The sequence below is a fragment of the Epinephelus lanceolatus genome, chromosome 14, assembly GCF_041903045.1.
Source record: "Epinephelus lanceolatus isolate andai-2023 chromosome 14, ASM4190304v1, whole genome shotgun sequence".
Lineage (NCBI taxonomy): Eukaryota > Metazoa > Chordata > Actinopteri > Perciformes > Serranidae > Epinephelus > Epinephelus lanceolatus.
The window spans coordinates 32027832-32054591 of record NC_135747.1 but is presented as its reverse complement, the minus strand read 5'-3'; the positions used below and the strand labels follow the sequence as shown (position 1 = coordinate 32054591).

Here is a 26760-nt window from a genome sequence, read left to right as displayed (position 1 = left end):
TTCAGTTTTCCCCATAAATTCAATTCAACATGGGGTGAGTAATTCATACACAAAAGTATCCCTTTAACGGGAGAAACGTCTTTTAAAGAGCTAGTCATAGTCACTTTTTGTCAGTGCTCACACTGTGCATGGCTGATTTTTGTCATGCACACAAACTTTTAGCTCCAAGTCATTTGCTTACAGTAACAACAATTTGTTTCTTTAATAATGTTACTTTACTGATACATTAGCAACAATGTTACTGAGCACTGAAATGTAATCAACTTAAAATGCAGAGTGCATTTTTCATTACTATCTTAAATAGAGCTCAAGAATAAAAGTGCATAATAGATGGCATTAGCATAAAATGTGTGTTTATCTTCTGTGCTCTATGCTCTACTGACAAAGGAGTAACACACACACACACACACACACACACACACACAGTTGGACATCTTTTAAATGTTCCTATCCACCAATACTGCAGACAAAAGACACCCAGAAGGGCTACAAACAGGTAAGCTGCCCACCATGAAAAATAATTGCACAAAGGGAATTTCCCAGCTCAGTGAAGACAGATGGTAAAAACACTGCATACTGAGTGTCTCTCTCTTTTCTCCTGTTTTTTATTGAGTTGGGTATGTCCTTTCTGCACAATCATTATTCACCCTGAGTGTTTCCCTGTTTGTAGCCCTGCTGGGTACATTTTGTGTAAAGTGACACAGAACAAGACCTAAAACATATCCATAATGTGAGTGTGCCTGCCTTTATCTTCTGATGACTCATTGAGGGGGATTAAGGGCAATAAATAGCGCCGAACATGAATTTGCAAGACAGCCATTCGACTGACAGCGTCATCTAATGTGTTGGCCATGTCACATTACTGTCACTTTTTATGACCGCACACACACACAAGCAACCTCTCTTCCTGCTTCACATATAACATACCACCATCTGCTCTGGGGACTCTGTTACCCTAGCAACCGGTGATGTCATAACACCCCTGCCTTATCGATTATCTCTGTACTCGTCAAACGGCCGACACCAGTGTGCGTCTGTGTTGATGTTTAATTTGTCATCCTGTCTGAGGTGAACAACACCTTAATGACAAAGTCACATCAGTAGACACCGGCCTGAGACATTTTGGCTGTATTTTCATGGAAGGACGCAAATGAGCGTGCAAACAGAGGTGAGGTGAGGGTGTGGCAAATCCATTTTTGCCGTTTTGGTGAGCAGAGGTGCAGCTGTGTTGCAGTGCAGCACACGCTGAAAATGGACTGGAGCAGGATTAATACATTGTTAAGTAGATGAATACTTAATCAGCAAGTAGGCTTGAATAATGGTCAATCAAGTCAGCTCTTCTGTTTCCACTTTGTTAAGCTGGTAGGAGGAGAGTCCAAGGAAGCTGCTCCCAAGAAAAAAACACTCTTTGACAACTCCCATAATATCTCCATTTACATCAAAGTACATAAACATGTTGCAGAGAAAATGCTGCAGTCTCTGTAGAATACTACAGTAATATTACAGCCAGGTGCCACGTCCGATGTTTTAATTTAAAGATACTTGTATTTTGTGTTTCTACTAGAACATGTTTTCATGCTTTAATGGTCAAAACAACACTTGATTTTCCTCACACTGTCTGTGCTGGAACACGTGAATTCTCCCTCTATCTGAAACGCTCTGTTTTAGTGCCTGTCTATTTAAACTAAACCTCGTCTCAAAAAAGCCCAGTCTACTCTGTTTGGTCAGTGTTTTTGTGCCTTCCATATCTCGGCATCTCCTACAAGCACTCAAGAATACCGCTGGGCTTTGAAGCCAAATTGACATAGTAGACAAACTATAGAATTACAGCTTTGGGGTCCGTCACCTTCTGCCATTGGGTCCAAAAAGACCTTTTCCTGTAAACTTAAATTGTGAAAGACATGTCTGTATAAATCAGTGGGTACATTTTTTTGAGCATCACAGCCCCACCAAATGATTCATTTCAGTATTAGGATTTGATCTGAGAACATTTCGAAAGTCTATAAGAGCTGCACGACTGGCTGGTGAAAGTCTTTAGCATGCTCTATCAGCCCGGCAATGCAGAGGCAGAGTGAAAGATCCAAGTAATTTCACACAGGGAAGTTATACTTTTTTGCACAACTTTCATAGGAATGAACGAGGCCCAACGTCCGTCCATCTATCCATCCATTTTCAACCGCTTATCTGAGGCCAGGGCAGGGGGGCAGGAGGCTGAGCAAAGTATTCCAGACATCCCTCTCACCAGCAACACTTTCCAGCTTGTCATGGGGAATCTTGAGGCCTTCCCAGGTCAGATAAGATATATGATCCCTCAAGCGTGTTCTGGGTCTACCCCGGGGCCTCCCACCAATCGGATGTGCCCAGAACACCTCTAACTGGAGGCGCCCAGGAGGATCCTGATCAGATGCCCAAACCACCTCAACTGGTCCCTTTCGACATGAAGGAGCTACTCTGAGTTCTCTCTGGATGTCCAAGCTCCTTACCCTATCTCGCTGAGCCCAGCTATCCTACAGAGGAAACTCATTTTGGCTGCTTGTATTCGTGATCTCATTCTTTCGGTCACTAACCAGAGCTCATGACCATAGGTGAGGGTTGGGACGTAGAGGGACTGGTAAATTGAAAGCTTTACCTTCTGGCTCAATTCTCTCTTCACCAGGAAAGTCTGGGGCAATGCCTGCATCACTGCAGATGCTGCACCAAACCATCAATCCATCTCAGGCTCCATTTTACCCTCACTTGTGAACAAGACTCCGAGATACTTGAACTCCCTTGCTTGAGGCAGTAACTCACTCCCAATCTGGAGAGAACCAGCAGAGAACCATGGCCTCAGATTTAGAGGGGCTGATGCTAATCCCGAACTGCTTCATACCCAGCTACAAACTGCCCTAGTGCATGCTGGATGTTATGGTGTGATGAAGCGAACAGGGCCACATCATCTGCAAAAAGCAGAGATGCACTTCTAAAGTCACCAAACGGGGCCCAATGTCCGATGATGTATGGAGTTCTCTTTATACATCCATGGTCTCAGCACCGTCTGGCAGCCAGGAGAATGAATGTAACGGAGAATAGTAGCACTTTCTCCCATTAAAAATCACCAATAAATCTTCTCAACATAACTGGACATGTTCCAGCAAAAACATGATCAGAAATCTGGATGATATTAACAACGTTAGCAACCAAGATCACAGGTTTCCCTGATGTTAGCATGTAGCTACATTTAGCAGTGCAGCATAATGTAACATAATGTTAACACTTGTAGTAGCATGCCTGGACCACATGCCATATAAAGAAATCGATCATGAGCTGACGTCAGCTTGTCTTGAAAGCAGAAAAAACAGTTGGAATCAGTGTATTCAGAACCGTCTGACGCCTGAGGGTTTTTGCCACTACCTTGTGTCTTTTTGCTACCTCATTATTTATTAGGCAGTTTAATATGAACATCAGACATTGTAACATTATATATATGACAAAGAATAAGGAAAAGCACAACAGGTCCCCTTTAAGTATCCACCCTGTTTAAATCATGCTGAAATTCCCAAGACTTTAAATTAAAGACAGCAGATAGAACGTGGCTACAGTGACCTCATCAGCCATCATAAATTCTGCAGTGGAGCAGGTCGACCATTACCATTACTATAAGTACTTTCGGAGACACACTGAGGTAGTGTTTTGATGTGAATTTGAATGTGAGCTTGAAATGTTCAAATCAAAAGGGAAAGCTGCAAAATTAAACAAAAATAGAAGATTCATGTGATTTTTGGAGACGTCTGTGTCTTCCTCGCATTTGTTCCATTTTCAGGAAAGTGGTCTGAATCCAGTGAAAATGCATGCCCATTTTCATGTCAAAATGAGCACCAAAATTGTGCAGCACTGGCCAGTCTGCATAAATACAACCACAGCTGCAACACTCCTCTCACCAGAGAGCTGCGAAACTAACACAAAGGCAAAAGCACAAAACAAAGCTTTTGTATTGCACCTACATATTTGCTTATACTGTCAAAAAACATTTAAACCCAATGTTAAATCTACATGTATTCACTGACTGCACTACTTAAAACAAAAATTAAGACTCAACCTAGATTTGGAGATAAGTACTCCACAAGATTTCCAAATCACCTCACACCATGGATTGGCAGTTTTAAACCCACTCTGGCAGCCTTGTTATCTTCAAAGCCTGCCGTCTCTTTTGACTTGATTTCATTTTCAGTTGTGTGACAGCTGCAATGAGTCCAGCATCACACCAAATCTAATAAATCCAGTCAAACGACGGCCCCCTCTGTGCTTTGTCTCAGCCTGTGGTGTGAATAAAAGCATTCCATTAGCACCCAAAGTGAAGCACCTATCAAACGGGTGTATTGTCAGTATCAGGATGTATTAAGTGGTTGATAGTTGTTAAAAACACATGCAGTGAAGTGCACAATAAAAGCAGGCTGCAGTAATCAATTCATTTAGATGCACAGGCGAACAAAACTCGAACCACTGTTACAGAGACTGGGTCTGATTTTCCGCTATTGACCGACAGATAGTGCTGAAGATCTGGTTAAAGCCAATACAACAGAATTAATGTCACATCTTTAATCACAGAGGCACAAGCAACCTGTTCTTCAAGTTCCTCCCTGGGCATTGATTAAAACCCCTAAAAACTAAAAATTATATATCCTGCTGAGACCCGAAATATTATTTGTCCCAATGTCCTCAAACCAATGTCCTCAAACGACACTACTTCCTAATGTTGTCAATAGAGACAATAAAAAAAAGTCCCAATGTCTTCAAACGAGACGATAAAAAAGTCCCAATGTCCTCAAACAAGATGACAATAAAGTCCAGATGTCCTCAAATGACACCTCATCCCAATGTCCTCAAACAAGACAACAATATAGTCCCAATGTCCTCAAACAAGACAACAATAAAGTCCCAATGTCCTCAAACAAGTTGGCAATAAAGTCCCAGTATCCTCAAACGAGAGGATAAAGTCCCAATGTCCTTAAAGGAGACTACATCCCCATTGTCCTCAAACAAGACAACAATAAAGTCCCAATGTCCTTTAAAAAGACAACGTCCTAATGTCCTCAAATGAGAGGATAACAAAATCCCAATGTCCTTAAACAAGAATACATCCCAGTGTCCTCAAACAAGACTACATCTCAATGTCTTCAAATGAGATGATAATAAAGTCCCAATGTCCTCGAACAACACTACATCCTAATGTTGTCAAACATGTACTTTCTAATAAACTGTGTCTTAGCTTGTTGGTGTTGCTAAAATTAGTAAGAATTTGTTGGCATATCAAACTGCAAACTTTATTAATCATAAATAAACATGTTTCAACAATAAAATGTGATCAGGTTTTGGACCTTGCCCACTTTGGTGTCAGGGTCGGCTGCAGACTGACTTGGCAGAGATGGCTGCCATCTGGTTTTACGTTAGACACGTATGCGCATGCATCCACACGTTTCCCCATTTTTCCAGTGGACATGAACACTTAATCAGCTGCCCTTTGGCTCATGACCAATCTTTTCACAAAACCTTGGGCAAGTCTGTGAATCCATTTGGTTTCTGCACCTTTTTGCGATAGGTTCATTCCCATTGCCCCCACGAGAGGGAGTTTTCTGAAGTCTGGGAAAATATACCTGGTGATGTCATCAGGGTTTTTTGGTTCGGGATTGGGGACTCCAATTTGTTTTTTAATAACAAATAGCCTGTGGGTGCATGGACTTTGATGGATACTGGAGTTTATCAAGCAGGGAGAGTCAAATAAAAGGGTTGCATTGTGGGAAGTGTAAGATCATGTAATTTTTAAAGCTTAACTGAAGCACCCCTTTGTTAATTGTTGTCTAATCTCTTTGCCAAATTTGTCAATCAAAACATTTTTGAATGCATCATAATCCCTTGCTTTTCTCTTCCTGTAAAATGTTACCATATTTTTCATGATTCATCCTGGATTTTGGGGGCATCTAGCCAATCAAATGTGATTAATTCCATCACACTGTATACAACTGCTCTTAACCATTACCTTGAGAGTTGTAATAGCAAGCAGAGCAATATCATAGTACGAGGTCTGTGTTTGAAGAGCTTAGTTGCAGTCTAATTTACTCGTTTTTTCCCTTTACTTTCCCTTCTCCATCTAACAACACAGGTGAGGGAAGTGTGGGTGGAGGTGAGCGGTCCTCCTCCTCAGCTCCTTATCTCTCTGCCGTTGTGTATAGTTTCATATTCACAAAGCCCCTATAAGCAATCCAATCAAATCTCAAGGATTTGATGAAATCCCTCTCGGAATGATTGCCCACATCTATATTTTCTGTTTCACTGTGACATTGTACAAGGTAAAGACAGTTACCATTTCACTGCACCTTCAGTTAATCCATGTAAGAAACTAAAAGTCAATATATCTCAGTCTCTGCACCTGCAACATCTGTGGCTGTAGGCATTATGTTTTTGGTTTGTCCATCCATCAATTCGTCCCCCCCATTCTTGTGAACCCAATATCCTTAACCTTAAAGGGAATTTCCTCAAATTTGGCACCAATGTCCACTTGGACTCAATAATGAACTGATTAGATTTTAGCAGTCAAAGGTCACTGTGACAACACAAAACAAGGTTTGGCCATAACGCAAGAATTCATATGCTAATAATGACAAAATTTCACACAATGTCTAATAGAATAAAATGATGAAATAATGCCATTTTCTATCCAAAGGGTCAGCTTCACTATCACATCATAATACTCTGCAAAAACACTCCTGTGGCCACACCATCACTCAGTGAAGATAGCATGTTTCTCACTGAGAACAATTCACTGGAATCATACATGTCAGTATCGTGATGTCTTCCATTTTGCCAGAAAATTTGAGCATAGTTCAGGCAGGACAAGATGTTAAGCTCAGCTCACATCCCAGCTACATCAGCTGATCTCAAACAGCCCAATCAACTGATGGAGCAGCTGATTGATGGAAGGGAGTCAGCTGATAGATCACATGATTCCTTTCTATGCAACCAATTGGCTAATCTCATTCAGGGCGCCCTATTTAAACTGCTCTGGCCTGCCTACTGTTGCTGCTTCCTCTGCAAGCTGCTTTACAACCCACCTCCACCCCAGCTCCTCCTTTTGCATGCTGTGTCTGACTTATCAGTGTCATGTCTGTTTGTCATTGATGCTGCTCTGTTCTGTTCCCAGGGGGTCTTTGCTGCTGCTCTCACTGCCTTAATCTTTCCATGTAGGCACACGGAAGGGCAGGGCGATTTGCTCTCATTGGCTCAGGCTCTTCTTATTTGCACATGAAAGGGCAAAGAGTTGTGCTATCTCTGCCTTAAGGCTTTCCATGTAAGCACGTGGAAGGACGGAGATTTGCTCTCTCTTCCTTAGGCATTCTGCGTAGGCACATGGAAGAGGCTTTCTGCATAGGACAGAGGAAAGGCAGAGAGGCCCCAGAACAGAGCCATACTGCCAAATATAATACTGCAAATGGAAATAAAATTTTCTTTCACTTCAGTGTTCCTGACTGCAATATACTTTATTCCTTTGAATTCTTCACAACATATATTATATAAAGCTGGACAGACATTAGAGCTGCAATGATTATTCAATTAAACATTGGTTGTCAACTATTAAATCAATCGCAAACTATTTTAATAATTGAACTATCACATTGAGCAATTTTGTCAGAAAAAAAGTCAAAAGTCTTTGATTCTTTCTGTTTTCTTTACTTTTGCTATGACAGTAAACTGATTATGTTTTGGATGTGGAGAAAACAAGATATTTGAGCCTTGGAAAACACTGGTCAACTTTTTTTCACCATTTTCCGATATTTTATATACCAAACAATTAACTTATTAATCAAGAAAATAATTGACACAGCTCTCAACAATGAAAATATTTTTAGTTCCAGCCCTAACAGACATGGATGTTAATTTATGGAGGCACAAAACTGCTTGTTTAATCTGTCCTTTTCAGGTCTCTAGCAATACAATAACAGAGTGCTGGACTACCCCTTAAATACAGTCGTGCAAAATGTGCGTATGTGCCATTAAATATTAACAATCACATAGTTAATGTCTACTACAGGCCACACTTCAGAGAGCAGAGAATGGAATCCCGGGAATCAGCAGAAAGATGTTGAAAGCAGGTGTTTCCTTGAGGAAATACCGCAGTATAAAGAATGTGCTATCCACAAGCGTCTTGCCTCCACCTCTCAGGAAGAAAAGCTCTGAAGCTGCTGTTTCAAATTTCAAGGCTTTTCCGCTCAAGCTGCCATCTCTACCAACCACATTCATCCATGCCTAAGTGATTTTCTACGTCTGTCTCCTTCACTTTCTCTCTTTCTCTTTCTCCCCCTCCAACTCTCCCACCCTGCTTCCTGTCTCGCTCCACTGTGTTTCTCACAGACCTTCACTCCCTTTCCCTTTTCTTTCCCTGCTCATCCTTTGCTTTCCATCGAAGCTTTGCTGTGTTACAATTATTTGTCTCACTAAACCAAATGGACACCCTATGAAAATAAGACTAATGAAATTAAACCACACATGCACACATAGGAGCCACCCTAAACACTAAAGTATGCAAACATGCACAGTCAGCTTTCCTCTTTATTGTTTATTATATAATAGACATAAACTGCTGGTCTCAGCAGGCATTACAAATTCTGATTCTATCTGACTGTGTCTCACAGTTTTATGGATCTGGATCCATTCATTTAGGTGTTTGCATCGGAAAATATTTATTCAGCACTGTGCAGGTTGGTGCAGATGTACACTTAAACTGTCACGGAATAGATTGGGATGGCAAAAACAAAATGCAATTTTTAAAAGGAAGAATATATGGATCCCATTAATTGTTCCATTGCACAGGGTAATTTAAAGTTCCATTTTGTTGCAGCAATTGGAGATAATTTAAAGGTACTGCTGGAGGAATTAAAGCTAATTAACTCTCCCAGCACAAGTTAATCTTTGCTGTTTCATTATGTGAGGGGGCCACCATGCCTGCTCAACCCTGTTGTTGTGGAATTGGTTTGAGGCCGTCAAAACCAAAGTCTGTTATGGAACAGACACAATATGTAATGAATAGTTGAGGCATTCAAAGGCACTAAATTGGGTCTATTTGTAGAGTGCACTTCGGCAAGGTTGAGGCTTCATATCGTAATTACCGTATGTGAGCTTCGTTTGCCATATTGTCATCATTGTTCCATTGTTAGCTCATGGTGATGTTAATGTAGCTGTCTCCATGGTAGTGGCCCTGCATTATGTTTCATGTGCCTGATCTAATCAGCAGCTTTCCCATTCATGGATGTGAGCAATGTCTGTGGCCCATGGATGGATTACTGGAAGTGCCTACTCGGCACAGACCCAGGGACCCGTAGTGTCAAAGGCCCCCCTGGCCTTCAAATGCAAAATGACATTCATATTAACACTTACTGACCTGGAAGAAACACAAAAAACACAGGAATTTGCCAACATACATAAAGTGACTACAAAGAGACACAAACCAACCACAAGAAGACACAAAATGACTACAAGTTTACCCAAGGCTACCCCAAAAAAAGGCACAAAATTACCCCATAAGACACAACTACCTCAAAGATACACAAAATGATCTTATTAAAACTCAAATTTAACTCAAAAAAGGCCAAATGCCTACAAAAAGACACTAAACGACCACAAGGAGACACAAAATATATACAAAGAGACACAAGACATCCAAAAAAGACACAAAATTACCCCATAAATTATCTTAAAGAAAGCCTAACACCTACAAAATGATGCTAAACAACCACAAGGATACAGAAAATGCCTAAAACGGCACACAAAACAACCACAAGAAGACACAGAATGACCAAAAAGAGACACAAGAAAAAACAAAAAAGTTACCTCAATGAGACACAAAATTATCTCAGAAATACACAAAATTACCCCAAACATAGCCAAACTGCTAGAGAGACACAAAACAACCACAAAGACACACAGACTAACAACAAAGCAACACAACACAACCAAAAAATCCACCAAAGAAACCACAAGGAGACATAAAATGACTACAAAGCGATAAAAGATGACCAGAAAGACACAAAATTACCTCAAAGACACACAAAATTGTCCCATGAGACACAAAAATACCTCAGAGACAAAAAAGTTACCTTAAAGATAGCCAAATGCCTACAAAAAGACACAAAGCAACCACAAGGAGACACAGAATAACAATGAAGAGACACAAAACAACCAAAAGGAGACACCAAATTACTATAAAATGACCGAAGACTACCAAAAAGATACAAAATTAACTCAAAGACTCACAAATTTACCCCATAACACTCAAAGTTACCTCAAAGATAGCCAAATGCCTACAAAAATACAATACAATAATGTTTATTTGTTTAAGAAGGGACAGTGTACATCAGTAAACATTCCTTTTAAAGAGAAGAAAAAAAGAAAATGTAGATGCACCCAATTGCAGCCAGGGGCTGATTTACATTGATAGTCCCCCTGCCAGATGTTTATCAGCATAGTTCCTAAAAGGTAGTATAAAATCAATACATTACACATAAAATCTACAATTACAGTATTTGATACATTAAAACACATAACAGTCTTATCATTGCAGTATAGAGTCGGCCAGCGACACATAACAGAAGTATTGCACACATCATATTGCCTCCAGTGCCTTAACTATGTATATGCTTTACGCCTTGTTTCTGGGTGCAATCAGGTAACAAGCAGACGGGGGAGAGGGGGCTGTATGGGGTGTGTGGATAGTGTGTAAGCCTGTAGCAATGCAGAGTCCAGTACATAGATCTTGTTGTAGTTGTGATCAGTTGTGATGGATGACAGTAGTAGATGTAAAACACTAGAAATTAAAGTGCTGTAGAGCTATTTTCCAAGAGCTGTTAGTTACTTTGCAAAGTACATGGACATTTGAGCCTGAGACCAGAGAAAAAGGGGGAAAAAAAAGAGATAGATAAAGACACAAAGCAACAACAAGGAGACACAAAATGACTACAAAGTGACACAAGACAACCAAAAATGACACAAAAGTACCTTTAAAGAGACAAAAAAAATTACCCTAGAAGACACAAATTATCTCAGAGACAGCCAAACTGCTACAAAAAGACACTAAACAACCACAGAGAGACACAAAATGTCTATAAAAAGACATAAAGGAATCACAAGGAGACAAAAAATGACTACAAAGAGTCACTGACCGACAACAAAGCAACCAAAAAAGACACCAAACAACCACATATCACTTAAATCTGTGTGTCTTGCTCCTATATAGAAGAGGTGGAAGGGCCCTTGGGCACAGGTATGCAAAGGGCCCATTGTGTTTTAAAGGCCCCATTGTGTTTTAAAGGCCCATGCTATGGCCACTATAATAACGTAGAGTAGGCTACAGTCCACATATGCCCTCTTGTCATTTGGAACACAGCAGTGGCTGAAACGCTGCAGAGTCCCCAGTGACTTCCTCCACAGTCCAATGAAACAGGAAATCAATGCTTCACATTAACCCCTGATAAATCCACAAAATCCCGACACCAAGCAGGTTGTGCTCCTGGTGCTAACGCCCACTGCCGACTATATTATGAAGTTGAGTCACTGTGCTGCTGACAGAACTCAGCGCTCTGTACTGTACCTTTCCTTTGTGTCCTCCCTCTCTGAAGTGCAGGAGCACTGAAAGGTATTCCCCAGAAAATTACAAAAATGAGCAAAATGAATGTAGAAGCTGTACAGTGAACAATGCACCATACAGCACTGTGAAGCTGATTGATTAAGGTTGCTGCATCAGTGTAAAACACCGGTACAGGAGATGCCTCAGAAGACTTCTCAGTGTGCTCTGCATAGCTACTAGACAATTTATCTTATTAAAAAATGACCATAGCGTACTTCGGAACAATGCGGGTTGTCAGTCATTCCAGGAACAACAGTAACGTGAGCATTGTGCATTGTTACCTCTGGACGTAGGCACAGTGGCTGTTTGGCAAAGCTGCACCGTCATTTTGGCTTTGCATTTTGCTGTCTGGCAGTTCTATTGATGAATTAAGTTGCGACTAATCTTATTTCAAGTAGCCAATTATTTATATAAATGTGAACCCTTCCCATAGCGGAGTGGATGAAAGCACCACTGGCTGTCATTCCTCGTTACATCCAATCACACAACAACTGTACTTGAAGCAGCTGTCAAACTTCTATTGGAACTTGAATCGAAATACTTTTTGGGATTACTTGGCTCAGAATGTGATTTCACTTCACCCAATTAGTTTTATGATACTCCAGTTTAATACAGAATATTGCAGACGTGGCCAGGGGCGTTTATGTCCACTGCCTGTTAAGATTAATCAGCGCAGCTTTGCAAAAGGTGAGAATTTGTTCTCCCCACTTTGGCTGAGAGGCTCTGGGCTGTGTACATGTGTAGTAGTTCAGTGTGATCTTAATTACAAATTTGTGCATCAATGGATGTAATAGGTGAGCAGTTAGTGGACTGACTGCATGTTTCCCCCTCCTGTTTAAAACATTTTTTGGCCTCACTCATCTAATAATATTAAGATTGTGGAATTTTTACTCCTGCACGAGAATGTAAGGGTGTGTTCACACCTGCAGCGTTCCGTTCGGTTCAATTGAACTCAAGGTCATTTCCCCCCTAAGTGCGGATCATTTGAGCAGGTGTGGACATGGCAATCACACTCAGGTGTGCACCAAAACAACCAAACCAAGACCTTCTTGAAGAGGTGGTCTCAGTCTGGATACAAACGAACTCCGGTGCCGTTCCTTTGTGGTGAGAACGTGTTCCGACCTGGATCTGAACCAACTGCAGTCACATGACACATTGTTTGGGTTAAACATGAGCATGTTACCATCCTGGAGGATTATTAATGTGCACCTCCTCCTGTACTGCCTTAATATGTACATTCAGCACATTCATTTTTCCCACATGGAAATTCTGACCAATCAAGAGCAGCTTTCTCACACAAGGCATTTTATCTGGTCCGCTTGTAAATGCTGCCGTGAGAACACGAACCAACTCTAGGCAGTTATACAACCTGATTCAGACCAAAGCAGTAAATAGTAGTAGCAAGATGGTGGCTCACACTGATTACCTGCAATCTTTTGTTCTCTTATTACAGATATTTGTTTTTATCCAAAAAACAAGCATGGGTCAACTATTAATGAGATCACTGCACATTCCTTTTTCTTACGATTTCTCACTTGACTTCCCCATTATTACCTTCTCCACCCGCTCTTTCCAATCTGTAGCAAATGACACGCCAACCGATGTCGTCAAGGTCAAGGCAAACCTGCTATTTCTTTGCCTCAGCAGGGACCAACTATTTGGGTTCTGAACCAATTTATTTTTGGTTGAAATGTTCCAAACTTTACTAAATTAGGTGTGGGAACCAGAAAGAACCCATTCCAAGTGGAGGAAAAGGGTTAATGGTGTTGTTTTGGCAAGGGTTAAACGTGTCTGTTTCAATCCAAGTTCATATTCAAGGACCACAAATTTTAAAAGTCCAAAAAACTAATTCTCTCAGTTTGCTTTTCACAGTGAGTGGTAGGGTCCTATATAAACCTACATACACATTAATGCCAAAGTTAGAGTAGTTTTGGTTACTTCAACTCCTTTAAAACGAGCAAGAGAAAATGGGAGGAGGCAGTGTCGTGTAATTCTGTGCACAGGTCAGGATTCGGCAATAGCTTGTTTGCAATCATGTGACTGCTACAATTGTAAGACTCAAATGGAGGGCAGAAACTTATAAATATCCTGTGTGACCTAGAAATAGAGGAACATGACTACATAAAATAGCTAGATGAACTCGCAGGCAGCACGTATCGTCAGAAAATTGAAACTCATGTCGGCTATAATACAAAAGAAAGAAAAGTAATTTTGCCATCAACTTTATCGATTTGCCCGGTGTTGTTACAAATTACCTCATCCTCAAGACCTCCTAACGTTACAGATGTTACATGGCAAGCCAATGACAGCATACAAGAGTCTAGTGGACTGCAACTGTTTTGTGTACGATCGGATCCACAACTGAAATGATTGCCATCTTGTTTTTGGACAGTGAGTTAATGTGCTTAGGTGTAGCTGTCTTTTATATTTCAATTCGATGCATGGATGCACCACTGACAGGCTACTGTTGCTAGCTAACGGTGGCTAACTTTAGCTACTATTTCCTACCTACTAGCTCAAATGTTGCCAGAGGTCTGGTTAAACGCTATTAAAAATCTGGCATGTGTCTAAAAACATGGAGAAGTTGTCACAGCAAATTGTTGTTGCATCTAACTCGACGCAAGTTTAAAAGTTTTAACATTATATTTGATATTAGTTGACCCTACTCCAGACTGAAGACACAGGTTTTTGATCCACATCTGCTGCTGTTTCTGATTTTACATCCTACTACTTTTGGGACTTTTGGATTGATAGGAACAGCCGTAAACAGCACAAATCATTGGCATTTATACAGTGTTGTTAGTTTTTGCCTCTAGTTGCCTGCCTTCCATGTTGACAGCGCACCAATGTATGACGTCATATGCATAGAAGCTGTATTTGAATATTTCTCTATGCACACACAACAGGCAGATACTGCATGAGTTAAACACAAACAGTGTCTGAAGCGTATTGGGTTTTCTAGGCCGAAAATATACACTACTGTTCCTGGTGAATCTGTTCCCCCACTTTCACCTCACTATCATCAATCAACAGGCTCAAGGGTGCATGACTGGGACAACAAGGGGAGCACAACCTGGACTTTTGTTTTTCTTAGCACAGGCTTCCAGTTTTGCTTCAGTATCTGATCTAATATTAGTATTAGGCCTAACATTTGGAGGCTCCAGGAAAACAAGCTTCCTCTGTCCAGAAGGGCCACTAATGAAGCATACAGTGCAGTGTAATAAATCTAGACACATCGACCCACGTCTTGTTCTATTGAGAGAGCTGTTCTGGCACTGGCTTACACTGTTGCAGGCAAACAGTGCACCTTAATCTCACATGTATTCATATGTATGAGTGCTTAACTAAACAAAGACCTACAAAGAACTAGCACACATTTACAAGCAGTAATACAAACCCGCAAATACATTCATGTTTATCATATTCAACACGGTAAACGCACAGAGTGGACGTGTCTCATTTCAGGGCTTGTTTGAAGATGCTATCAGGTTTGATTGCCGGGCACCCTGGTGTCTTTACAGCCCTCTTAAGGATGGATTAAGAGATGTGAAACACTGGAAATGGCCTATTTTACGCCAAGAGGTGAGGACAGAATACAGGCCTGCTGCAGTCACCATGGCAACAGGAGCGGATGGGAAGACCAGGTACCTCGTCCGAAGCAGGGCAAATTGGACGTTCCTCGACACTTCTTCACACTGCTCTCCAGAGACAGCGAGCAGGACAGAGGATGCTCACACTTCTTCCCGGCCCATCCCTCCTTGCAGTCGCACCTGCCACAGTTACACTGGCCGTGACCTGCCAAGAGTGAAGAGGAAGAGGTGGACGGAGCAGAGAGGTGAGACAAAGTGGAGGAAAATTCTAATAAGTGTACTGAAGGGTTAAAAACAGCTCTGAGTGAAGTGGGAACTGAGCAGCGTGGAGCAGAAAAGAGGACAAAAGGGGAGCAAGAGAGGTAGTAAAATAAACAAGAGGCAGCACATGCTGGAGGTGAGAAGATGAAGGGGATCTAGTGAACATCGGCTAAACAAGCTTTGACTGTCTGGCCTCGTCTAAGCTGCTGGGTGACCAGCGCTAATTATACCTATACCATACATGAATGTATGCACCAAAGAACTGTTAACTGTGCATATGCTTGGATGCTCACATACATTTTCTGGTGCGTAAATTACTAGTAAGCACAGTGGTAGCATCCATCATATTTTGTTCATTAATCCAGTGAAAAGGTCATTCCCACCCTTCCCTAGTTTATAGTTAAGTTTTATAGGAAGTTCACTTTAATGGCTTTGAATTTGCACCAGAGGGTTACAGTCAGATTGAAAGTCGTTGTTAGTGTGCGAGGAACTGCAGTTATCAAAGGTAAGACAATACATGGTACTGACATGGACAGTTATAGCTGTGCATTGTATAAACCAGTTGTCCAATTAAGTTTGCTATTTGGAGAAATATCCTCCTGAGTTCCGAACTTTTGTTTGGCTCCCATTTGTAATTTCTCCTAGCTATCTGAGATTAGTAGGACCTGATAAGTATTAAAAAAAAAAACATCGTCAACAATAATAAAGTTCCTATATCCTCAAATGTGACGATAATAAAGTCCCAGTGTCCCTCGACAAATTCCTTATGTCTTCAATCAAGTACTTTCTATTTGACAGCGTGTTAGCTTGTTGCCATTGCTGAGATTGGTCAAATTTGTTGTCATATCAAAATAAATCATTATTAATAATAAATAATCAAGTTTCAAACATTAGATGGTTTTGTACCTTGTCCACTTTTGTATTGGGATCAGCCGCATACTGACTTGGCAGAGATGGCTGCCATCTTGTTTTTTTACATGGATTGGTGTATTGTGGTCTTACTGCCACTAGATAGCACAAATGTGTCCATGAACCAGGACAACAGGTCTAAGTTAAGTAAAATGAAGTGTCCAGTAAACCCAAAATGTCTTCGTATGAGGACACAGGGTCTCAGGAGGATATGCCTATTTGCTGTTGTGCAAAGAGTTAGATTAAAAGACTGATATCACGCCTATATACAGACAGTGGCTAAATATGTGAGCTAACTGGGGGCCAGCAACCACTTAGCTTAGCTTAGCTTAGCATAAAGACTGGAAGCAGCAGTAAATAACTAGTCTGGCTCTATCAAAAGGTAACAATCTGCTGAACAGCACCTCTACAAAAACAATTATATGGAAATGAATACTTGTGTTTTTAACATTTTAATTTTTATAAATCAAACTTAAGGCCTAGGAAAATTCTTACATTCTCCACTTGCAAAAATGTGCAGCCAGCTCTGGAAAGTTAAAGTACCAAATGATAAATAGCCACCTTGTTGATGTAGATTTTTTTCATTATTTTTAGTCAAAAATAGCTCCTTTGATAGTAAGGGTTGCCGACTGCTGCACTAGACTGTGAGTCTTTAACAGGGGTCCAAAACTCCTAGGGGGTCCCCAAAGTTACTGCAGGGGGGCCACAAAATTAGCGTTTGATAATTTGATTTTGATTATAGTTAATATACATTAACATGAATCTATTCATTAAAAAAAAGCTATACTTTAAAGTACACAACATTAATGATGGGCTAACTGTTACCCATGAATCATGTGAGCAAGGTTACACTAAATCATATTATTATTCCCAGTGTACAGACATTCCTGAGAGCCAAAGTTGATCGTTTGTAACTTTTCGCGCAAGTGACTCTGCCATACCTTTCACCTCAGAAACCACAGGTGAAAGCGCAAATATAAGGAAACTCAGTTTTATACAACATATGTAGTAGGGGGTCCCTGCTATACCTCTCTTTGACCTAAGGGGTCCTTGGCCTGAAAAACAATGAAGACCCCTGTACTACAACCATCTGAGGCTCCATGAAATCACTGCAAAAATGTAGTTTTGCCATTCATACACTTATTTGTGGGTAGATTTTGTTAAAATACAATAATAAAGGAACAAATGAGCACACCAGAAACTGCTCCTTTGGGTGCCCGAAACATCACACGTGGTGATACTATTGAAATTTCCAAAACGAACAGTTTCTGGTGGACGGACCTGTTTTTGTATTTGTTCTTCTGTCCAGCACCAAGTATTTATCGTTTTTGGATATGCATGCTATTTTTGAGTCTTTAGTAGGCAGATTTTGTTACCCTTTTAAAGACCCAGACTAGCTGTTTCCCCTCGTTTTCAGTCTTTATGCTAAGCTAAAGCTAACCAGCTGCATATTAGGGCAAGAACATGACAGTGATATTGATCTGCTCATCCAACTCTTGGCAAGAAAGCAACAAAAAAAACACATTTCCCCAAATCTTCAACCACTTATTAATTATCTTTAAGAGGACTCAGGATTTCTGTCAGTGTGTTGCATACAGTTGTGTGAATCCGAAAACAGCATTCTGACCTGAGCAGAAGTCATCCGTGTATCGGTCGTAGGTTGCATGACAGTTCCTCTCGTCGCACTCGCATGTGTCTCCGTGAATATCTCCCCAGTCGCCAGAGGGATCTACATCATAGCAGTTACACTCCCCACACACACAGGTCCCTAAGGTCCACAGCAAACACAACAGCACATACACACATACCGTTAATTCACATTGTATTAATGCTCTTTTGTAAGTTTTCTTTTTGGAGTCATTCAGTCCAAATAAATCAAGACAAACAAAGCAATGCTAAATATAACTCATTGATTATGACATGATGAACAGGGGGAGAGCTTTTCACACAGATGTGGGTGGGGGTGGGAGGATTTAGTTATCTACTTCAGGCTGCAGCCAACAGGATAAATACAACTTCTCCTTCTGTCTCTTTTTTCCGTCCTTTATCTACGAATCTGTCTGTCTCCTTCGCATTTGTTTTACATCTTAGCCGGGGCATCAGCTGAGCAGCAGCCAGTGGAAATCCCATTTTCTCTTATCAGCAGTGACAGAGCACGGGGAACCCCAGGGGAGCCAGGCCAGCTGGCAAGCCTGTGGGCTGTGGCTGGCGCGTGTCTGGCCCTTGGCCCAAGGTTCAGTCTCCCTCACCACCGTCATAACCCTGGAGCCCTGGATTTATAGAGCCGTGCACTTTAATGTCTGCCGCAAATGTCCCAGCCTGGCTTCACTGGAGCAGATTACACCACCTGTACTAGTTACTGTTCAGAAATGTTCTGTAAATGCTCTATAAAATCAGGACTCCATTAGAGAGCGCATTTATGTTCTATATTTTCAGACAGTGTTTGACTAAAGCCCTGTTTCCAGCTAAAAAGCAACACACAAAAGGGGAATCATTCCCCTCTTTGTGCGTCATGCAACCGTATTATCTCCGAGTCAAATTGTTTTGATCAAAAAATCATGTATAGATGCACGTATTTAGCCTCCAGCATTATGTGGCTGTTATCATTTTGACAGCACGCCAGTTAGTGTATTATTAGCCCAACTGAGGAGGCTAGGTGAACCCAACAGATGGAAGGGGTCGTCAGTTTGTTGGAATGAAACAGAGTAATCTACTGTCAGTCAAATCCTTCACTCATTCATTTCAGAGTGTGAGCGGCGCGGGAGATAAAGGTTACTGTTGAGCTAAGTAAAGGAGAGAGAGAAGATATTTCACATTCTTATGCAAAACACTTCACATCGCTACATCTATACAGGGTGATGAAATCAAATCAACCCTCTTATGTAGTCATCTTCCTTGATCCGTCTCATATAATCACCAGGAATTATCTTCACAATGCTTTAAAGGAGGATTAATTCAGAGCAAAATGGCTACATGCCATATAGGGATGGGAATTGAGAATTGTTCCCATTATAATCAGCGCCAAATTGTCTGACTTCTGAAAATTGTGTTGCACTTGAATGGGGAAAGATGCTGGAATATGTTGGCATATTTTACTAAACCAGAGGGGGTAAAATAGGGCTTCATGATATTCTGAGCAAAGGTCACACTGTTAACAATGTGCTTTAACATCTGTTGGCATGTTCAAAAGAGATGTTTTAAACAGTTTTACAGTATAGATGTGTTGCATTTTGACAAGTCTATCAGTTATCTCAAGTAATTTAAGATCAAATCTAATAATCTGAAGGGAAAGTGTGTGCAGCAGTTGCAATACAGCAATTTCAGTTGTGTGTGGGCGATACGGTGGTATACTGGTTAGCACTGTTGCCTCACAGCAAGAGGGATGTTTGTTCGAAGCCAGAGTGAGGGGTTCATATCTCGGGGTGGGGGAGCCCTTCTGTGTGGAGTTTGCATGTTCTCCCTGTGTCAGTGTGGGTTTTCTCTGGGTACTCCAGCTTCCTCCCACAGTCCAAAGACATGCAGGTTAACTGGTGACTCTAAATTTCCCATAGGTGTGAATGTGAGCATGAATGGTTGTCTGTCTCTATGTGTCAGCCCTGTGATAGTCTGGCGTCCTGTCCAGGGTGAACCCTGCCTCTCGCCCAGTGTCAGCTGGGATAGGCTCCAGAGACAACCCGGTCTCACTCTGAAGTTGTCGAAATACAGCGCTTGGGCAGTGCCTTACGGCGTCAGACACTGACGAAAAAAGCCGTCCTATAACATTGGCATGATACGCGTCTCGGTGGTGTCGGCGGAAACACAGCACGACAAGAACAAAAGTTAAGGAGACGAAAGTCCGAGTGGGGTGGGCAGGAGTGGTGGTGGATGGGTCCAACAAACACCGACTTTCACACAGGAGAGCTGTGTTCCCGCCCCGTAAGATTATAAAGCCAAACGTTGTTCTTTTTTCTTAAACCTAACTATGTGCATCAGTTGTTGGAGGAAAAAAAAACGTCAATTTGTGGTGTTGTCATGCCGTAGTACGTTTATTTTGAAAGAGACTGTATGTAAACGTTAAATTTCCTGTGAAAACAGAAGTGTATCTTGAAAGAAGACAATGCACGTAACAGGCAGAACTTGACACGGCGTCCCAGAACTTCAACAACCAATGACCCCAGGCTACCTTTTACGTCGTATCTGGACGTGGAAAGTCCGTAACTAAACGTCAATATGTGACGAGGCCGGAGTGAGAATGTGTTCAAAGAGACAACCCTTTCTCATTCCCAGGTCGTCAAACACTGATGCTTTGTCACGCCCCTTGTCGTCTGATAGTTATGCACAGGGCACCATTTAGCGTCTCTATTTGTCACACACTTTAAACATATTGTAACATGTATTAATATTGCGAAATATTCATGGTTAGGTTCAGAATAAAGATCATGTTTTGGATTAAAATAAATAAGTTTGTTACGCCATGTAATGTAACGTAAATACATCACAAGTAGGGCTGTCAAAATTGCTCAAAAATGACATTCGAATATTCCTTCTAAAAATAACTCATAGGTTTGAACCATTCAAATTTTTTTTTTCGCATTATGTCCACAAGAGGGCAAACTAATACAAGGAAACATACTTGTATATGTATTAATACAAGGGAACATTGTAGGTATTTTTATTTCAACATAAACGTCTTTGAAAACATTTACACACCTACACATTAAAACACATAAAACAATTATCTGGGAGCAGAACCGCTTGTCGACCAGCGTGGAGAAATGCGCGTCTGATGTGAATGGAAGTGCTCCGGCTCGCGCGAGAATTTCGGTGCGCTGCGCTTTGCAGCACTTATGCGGGCGGTGTGGCCTTATGCAGTGCGTTCAGTGCAGCGGCCCAGGCCAACGCCCACTCGCAAAGAGGACAGCTGTGGTGGTGTTTTTTTTTGTCTCCACAATCGAATATCAATTTTCACATTCGAAGGTCCATTTTTTTTTTTTCAAATTCGAATTTAAATTTGAATTTAGAATATTCGTTGACAGCCCTAATCATGAGTGACGTCAGTGCACGACAACTGTATGTAAACTATGTAAAGTTGCATTTCAACAACTGTGACTTTCACGTGGGACACAAACTGCGGTCGGTTTTGTTTGTATTTGGCCATTGCCCCCAGAGGCTTACCATCAGTTGGTTCTGAGATTGGCTTTTGTTCAACAAAGTGAGCAAGAAAACTAAATTAAAGCTATAAAACCTGCAACTTTTTCCACATTCCAACAATGTATCAAAAAGGGATCGATAAATAATTCAATTGATAACAGGTACTTTTAAAAGACTCAGAAAATGCTGTCGAGTTAATGGAGCAAGCCGGAAAAAAATGTGTATAAATTGATTTAAACTGAGATGAACTCCCTTTTAATTGCAGTCATATTTCCTTTGTTTGGTTATCTGGTAGCTCTTGGGATGGTGAAGCCTTTCACTGCCCTTTTCCATACTAAAGAGGAGTACAATGGGCTACTACACCACGAACACAGTGGATGGTTGTTAATGCTGTGTCAGCTGTGCACTTAACCATAAATCATGGGGCTCTGTCCATGTAGCCTACCATTTAGCCCTACCACTTAGCCAGCCCTTAGCCAGTCCACTGTAATTAATTTTAGAGAGCTTCACTGAAATCCCGCAGGATCACTTGAGCTAGGTTAGTGAAGCTTTTTCTCTGGCTCCCTGGTCTGCCAAGCTCTGATGACTTTAAGGGAATTTACATGAGGATTTCTTAAACCAGTCTTCTTTCTCTTTTCCTCTGTATTCCTGCTGCTTGTGTTTTTTTCTATGTTTCCATCTCTTTCTTCACTCTCAGTTTTGAAGGTGAACGTCAGAGGTGACCCTTTTTCATCTGTGACAGCAGAAGTCACGCTGAACTGTTCGGTTCTCTTGTCACAAACGCTGGAAACTATGACAGATCAATCAACATTTATTTAAATCTATATTAATATATCTATAGTATAATTCCATTCGTTTGCTCCCCAGTGGTTCACTACTCCTGGGATAGTAGCTGTGTCTCAATTTAGGGACTGCACCCTTTGATGGACGCAGCCTTTGCGGACAACGTTGGCCACATTCTTTGAATACTGCATCAGCCAAACTGAGAGGTCTCCAAAATGGGCAATCAGGTCTGCGGAGGATTTCCTGGTTGCATCACCAGTTGTTCTCGCCCAGACCCAGTGGCACTCCTGTTACCTGGCAACCAGCTGTGCTTGACGAAAGACGGAGTTAGCTAGTAAGTTAGTTATCCCTAAATCATGAACCCAGAGAGTGTTATTATACATATATATATACTTTTTTTTTTTTTTTTTTGATGCTTGAGGAGATGATTCACCGCCGGAAACACCGCCGTTCGATATATTTCAGGCTGATGGACCGTTTTTCGGGTAAACTTATTTAATTAAGATTGTTTAAGCTGTGTGCTTCTAGCTAACAGTAATGCTAACAACAGTCAACTGTTAGCTAGCTAACAACTGTTAGTTAGTTTATATTATGGTCACCAGCACACAATGTTTTAGCTAACAGTAATGCTAACAACAGTCAACTGTTAGCTAGCTAACAACTGTTAGTTAGTTTATATTAATATATAATGGTCACCAGCGCACAATGCATCCTGGGATAGGCTGGGCCACGAAGGATTCATCCGTTGCATCTTCCAAATTCTGGGAAAGAAGGCAACATTTGAAGGAGCCTTTGGACAGCCTTGGTTGCGCAGATGTGACGCAATCAGTCTTCAAATGCAGCCTTAGAAAGCTGCAGGCCCTGAATTGAGACACAGCTAGTGTCTTATCCTCCTCTTAATGACCTTAGATAACAGACAGGAAATGAACCTCATCCCATTTAGATTGTTTGTTTCCTGTTTCCTAGCAACACAATTCAATTGCAATTGTCACTATTATGAGGTGGCTTGTAATAGGGTTTGAAGCTGTAGTGACGATTTACAAATTACAGAGCTTCCTGGCAATGCTTATCATTATAGTGTTTTATTGCCCTGTGAATCAGTGATAATAAATATCCGCACAATGGCTGCTGGGAAAAATTCTTTCTAATTTTGCTGTAGGAACTTAACCATGAAATAATTTAAAGTAGGATCTCAGAAGACTGTACACTGTATACAGTACTGGCTCTGAATCCGTTAACAGACCTCTGTTGCTGCAGATTTTGCCATCTGGAGAGGTGCATCTCCGCTTGCTTTCCCATGGGCTGATGTCACACTGGAATTCACATTTGTCTCCATGCCAACCAGCAGCACAGTAACAGTTTCCACAGTAACACTGGCCATGGCCTGGAAGCAGATCAGAATGCACATGCAACAGCTGATGAGTTCACCTCTCCCAGTGTTACAGACTGACAGACAGTTAAACAGATGTTGACATTAACTCCTTCTTACCCATTTAAGTGTCCAGTTTTTAGGATTTTAAAGGAATACTTTGACCCCCAAATGACCATATCAATTATTCAACCCGTGTAATGTTGAATTTGTGAAGAAAACTCACACGCCTCTGGTGAACGAAGAATCCAAAAATAAAGAAAGTTCTTGAGAACTTCAAGTTTAACAAGCAAAATTATTACAAAATATCTAAAGGCCAGTTCAGATCAAAGATTCGTGATGAGACGAGTTGAAACAGGCAACTACTTGCAATATGCCGCTCTGCAATGCTCTAAAAACCTGCAGGTTCAGACCAATGCAACTAGATGAGATGGTGTATCATCTCTATGCAACAACTCTCTGTACTTCTGTTCTGATTTCAGCTTTTCAGGCTTATTTTGTGGCTGAATATAATTTGTACCTTCTTCCTGCGGCCATTTTGACTTGACCAGCGGACTTCACTACAAGCTGATTCGCTGTAGAAACAGGCAACAAGCTTTACATTCTAAAGCCACCGGCAATTTCACCAGCTGAGTTACAGGTGACACCATCAGTCATCTCGAGTTGAGCTCAGACGGCCAGTTCACACCACTGCAACTTTTCTCTACAACGTTCTAAAATAATTTCATCTCGTCGGGAATCACTGGTCTGAACTGGGTACACAGTGAGCAGCAATAGACCAGCAGCTCCCATGATGAGCAAGGTAAAATGATTGTTTTTGTCAGTGGAGTCTGGCTTTGAAGAGAGCAGAGGTAAGTTTCAGTTACTCATCATAAAGTTTTGGAAGCACAGAGCATACAGCTAGATAAATAAGACTTGGATTATACTGCACAAGTTGTGTGAGAGTTTGTAAACGGGCATCTTGCTGTTTTGAAACATGGACCCCATTTACTTTTGCTTATTAAGAATTTTTTTTGTGTTTTTGGATTCTTCGTTCACCACAGGCATTTGAGAAAAACAATTTTTTCCTCAGGAATTCAATGCATCACAGGGTGAGTAATAAAATACAAATTATAATCTAGAGGGTGAAGTATTTCTTTATTGCGGATGCTGTTGTATTTTTGCCAACAAAAAAAAAAAAAACAGGTGCATTTTCTTCAGTCAAAATGTCATAAATGTTTTACAGATAAAAAAATAACATATTTAACATTTTAATATTTGTATTAACTGCTTTTAATTGTCATCTTTGAGACTTGCTCGACAAATTAAGGTATTACTGACAAAAGCTAGATAAGCAAACTCCATCATTTGTTTTCCAAAAGGAAATTAATAATGGCAAACTGACATTAACAAGCAGGCACTGAGCAACCTGTGGGGAACAGGGGTGAGTATAACACCATCAAATGCAGAAAGCTAAAGTCAACAGGTCGAACCTCAAATTAACCTTCACGGACACATGAGGCTAATGTGTTTCCTTATGTCAAGCAGAGTGACTAATACGGACAGTCCTATATTAACCTGTTAAACTAAGGCACCTCTTCATTTCTGGGGAGGAAGAGTGAGTGGGTGACACAGGGACTGCAGGGCATACCTCCACACACCTCTCCAGTGTCCTCGTCCAGACACTCACTGTCGTCACACTCGCAGAACTTTCCTGTCACCAGCCCCTTGTTGTCCTGATTGTTGCACATGCAGCTTCCACAGTGGCAGGTGCCTATTAAAGATAACAGCTTTAGACACAGCTTAAGCTTATTTGTCGGAAAAGGTCGTGTGTGTGTGTGTTTATGGTATGTGGCTGGCTGCGGGTGGAATGATTTGTGTACGTTCTCGAGCCATGCACTTAAAGACCAAGAACCCAGCTGGTTTGCAGATGTGCATAGTAGGCACCGTCTGTGCATCATGTGGCATCGGGTCTAGACTGGTGTCTGACTGCTGAGGGCGGTGAAGGTGTGATTATGCATGTGTGTGCTGGGGCCTTTTGAATGCCGCGCTATAGGGACGGAAGGCTACACAACATGCCATGAATAAATTTGCATTTCTAAACACTCACACAGGCCACATACTGTACAGTGCATGCTTTCACAGACACACACACACACACACACACACACACGCTGGCACACAAATATACATTTATCCTTCATTTAGCTGGAGGCATTGTGGGCCGGTGGTGAGGTTAAGCCCAGGTGGATAAGGGGCTGTCAGTGTGTGGAAAACAACATCACTCCAGACATCACCTCACAGCTTGTGTCCACAGAGTGCCAGTGCTCAATCATGTGTCCACAGATAGAAAGGCACAAGCTGAGAGTGTGTGCATCAAATAAGCTCTGGCTTGTGAGGTTTAAGGCCACATTGAATTATCAATACTTACAGTATTGTTAACTCAAGATGTCAGTCCTCCAATTGATGCTCATTCATGCATGTATTAATGTACCTGTGTTAGTGAAAGAGATTGTTTATACTGTGTATAAGAGCAAAGACATTACATGTATCTACCTTAACTGAAAGAAATCAAGTCTAAAGAGATTTATGATTTGTAACTTTAAGGTATATTATGCAGGATTTTTCTTAAAATAATACTAGAAGTTGTTGGCGGTGTATTTATCTGCAGAGACCTTGTCCTCTGCCTGCATTTTCTTATTTCCTTTTTGCTTTGCTATGTTTGGAATGTCGAAGGGCACAGTGCGTAGGTAGGGTCGAAGCTCTAAAAAAGGTATCGATAAGGTAGTCAAAGCACGCAATCAAATCGAAGCTATGAAAATTGCGGATACAGTGCAGAAAAAAATGCAAATATGGCAAGACGAAACACCGAGAGGACAAAATTAATTCCAAAATTAAAGTGATACAGGGGTTGGCTTTCACTTTCTTCAGTGAGCACTGAAGGAAAGCAATGCCTATTGGCCTGTTTTCTGTTGGACTTCGATCCATAGGAATTTCTCCCAACAGCAATAGAGCTCGTAAGTTGCGTGTTTCCGTTTCCGGTACATGGGACCTTAAAAATTGATTTCTCATAATGTGTTTCAATGGCT

At 41.2% G+C, this 26760-nt stretch overlaps 1 protein-coding gene across 1 annotated transcript in view; it reads right to left on the bottom strand.

Annotated features, from left to right (window-relative positions):
* The window catches only part of itgbl1 (integrin, beta-like 1), an 82089-nt gene that overhangs the window by 27944 nt on the left and 27385 nt on the right, over positions 1–26760 (bottom strand). Inside the window, exons 4-7 of the mRNA XM_033617127.2 lie at positions 25323–25445; positions 23567–23707; positions 18038–18178; positions 15299–15445 (exon numbers count right to left, since the gene is read on the bottom strand). Of these exons, the coding sequence (XP_033473018.1) occupies positions 15299–15445; positions 18038–18178; positions 23567–23707; positions 25323–25445 (552 nt within the window). The remainder of the gene's footprint in view (positions 1–15298; positions 15446–18037; positions 18179–23566; positions 23708–25322; positions 25446–26760) is intronic.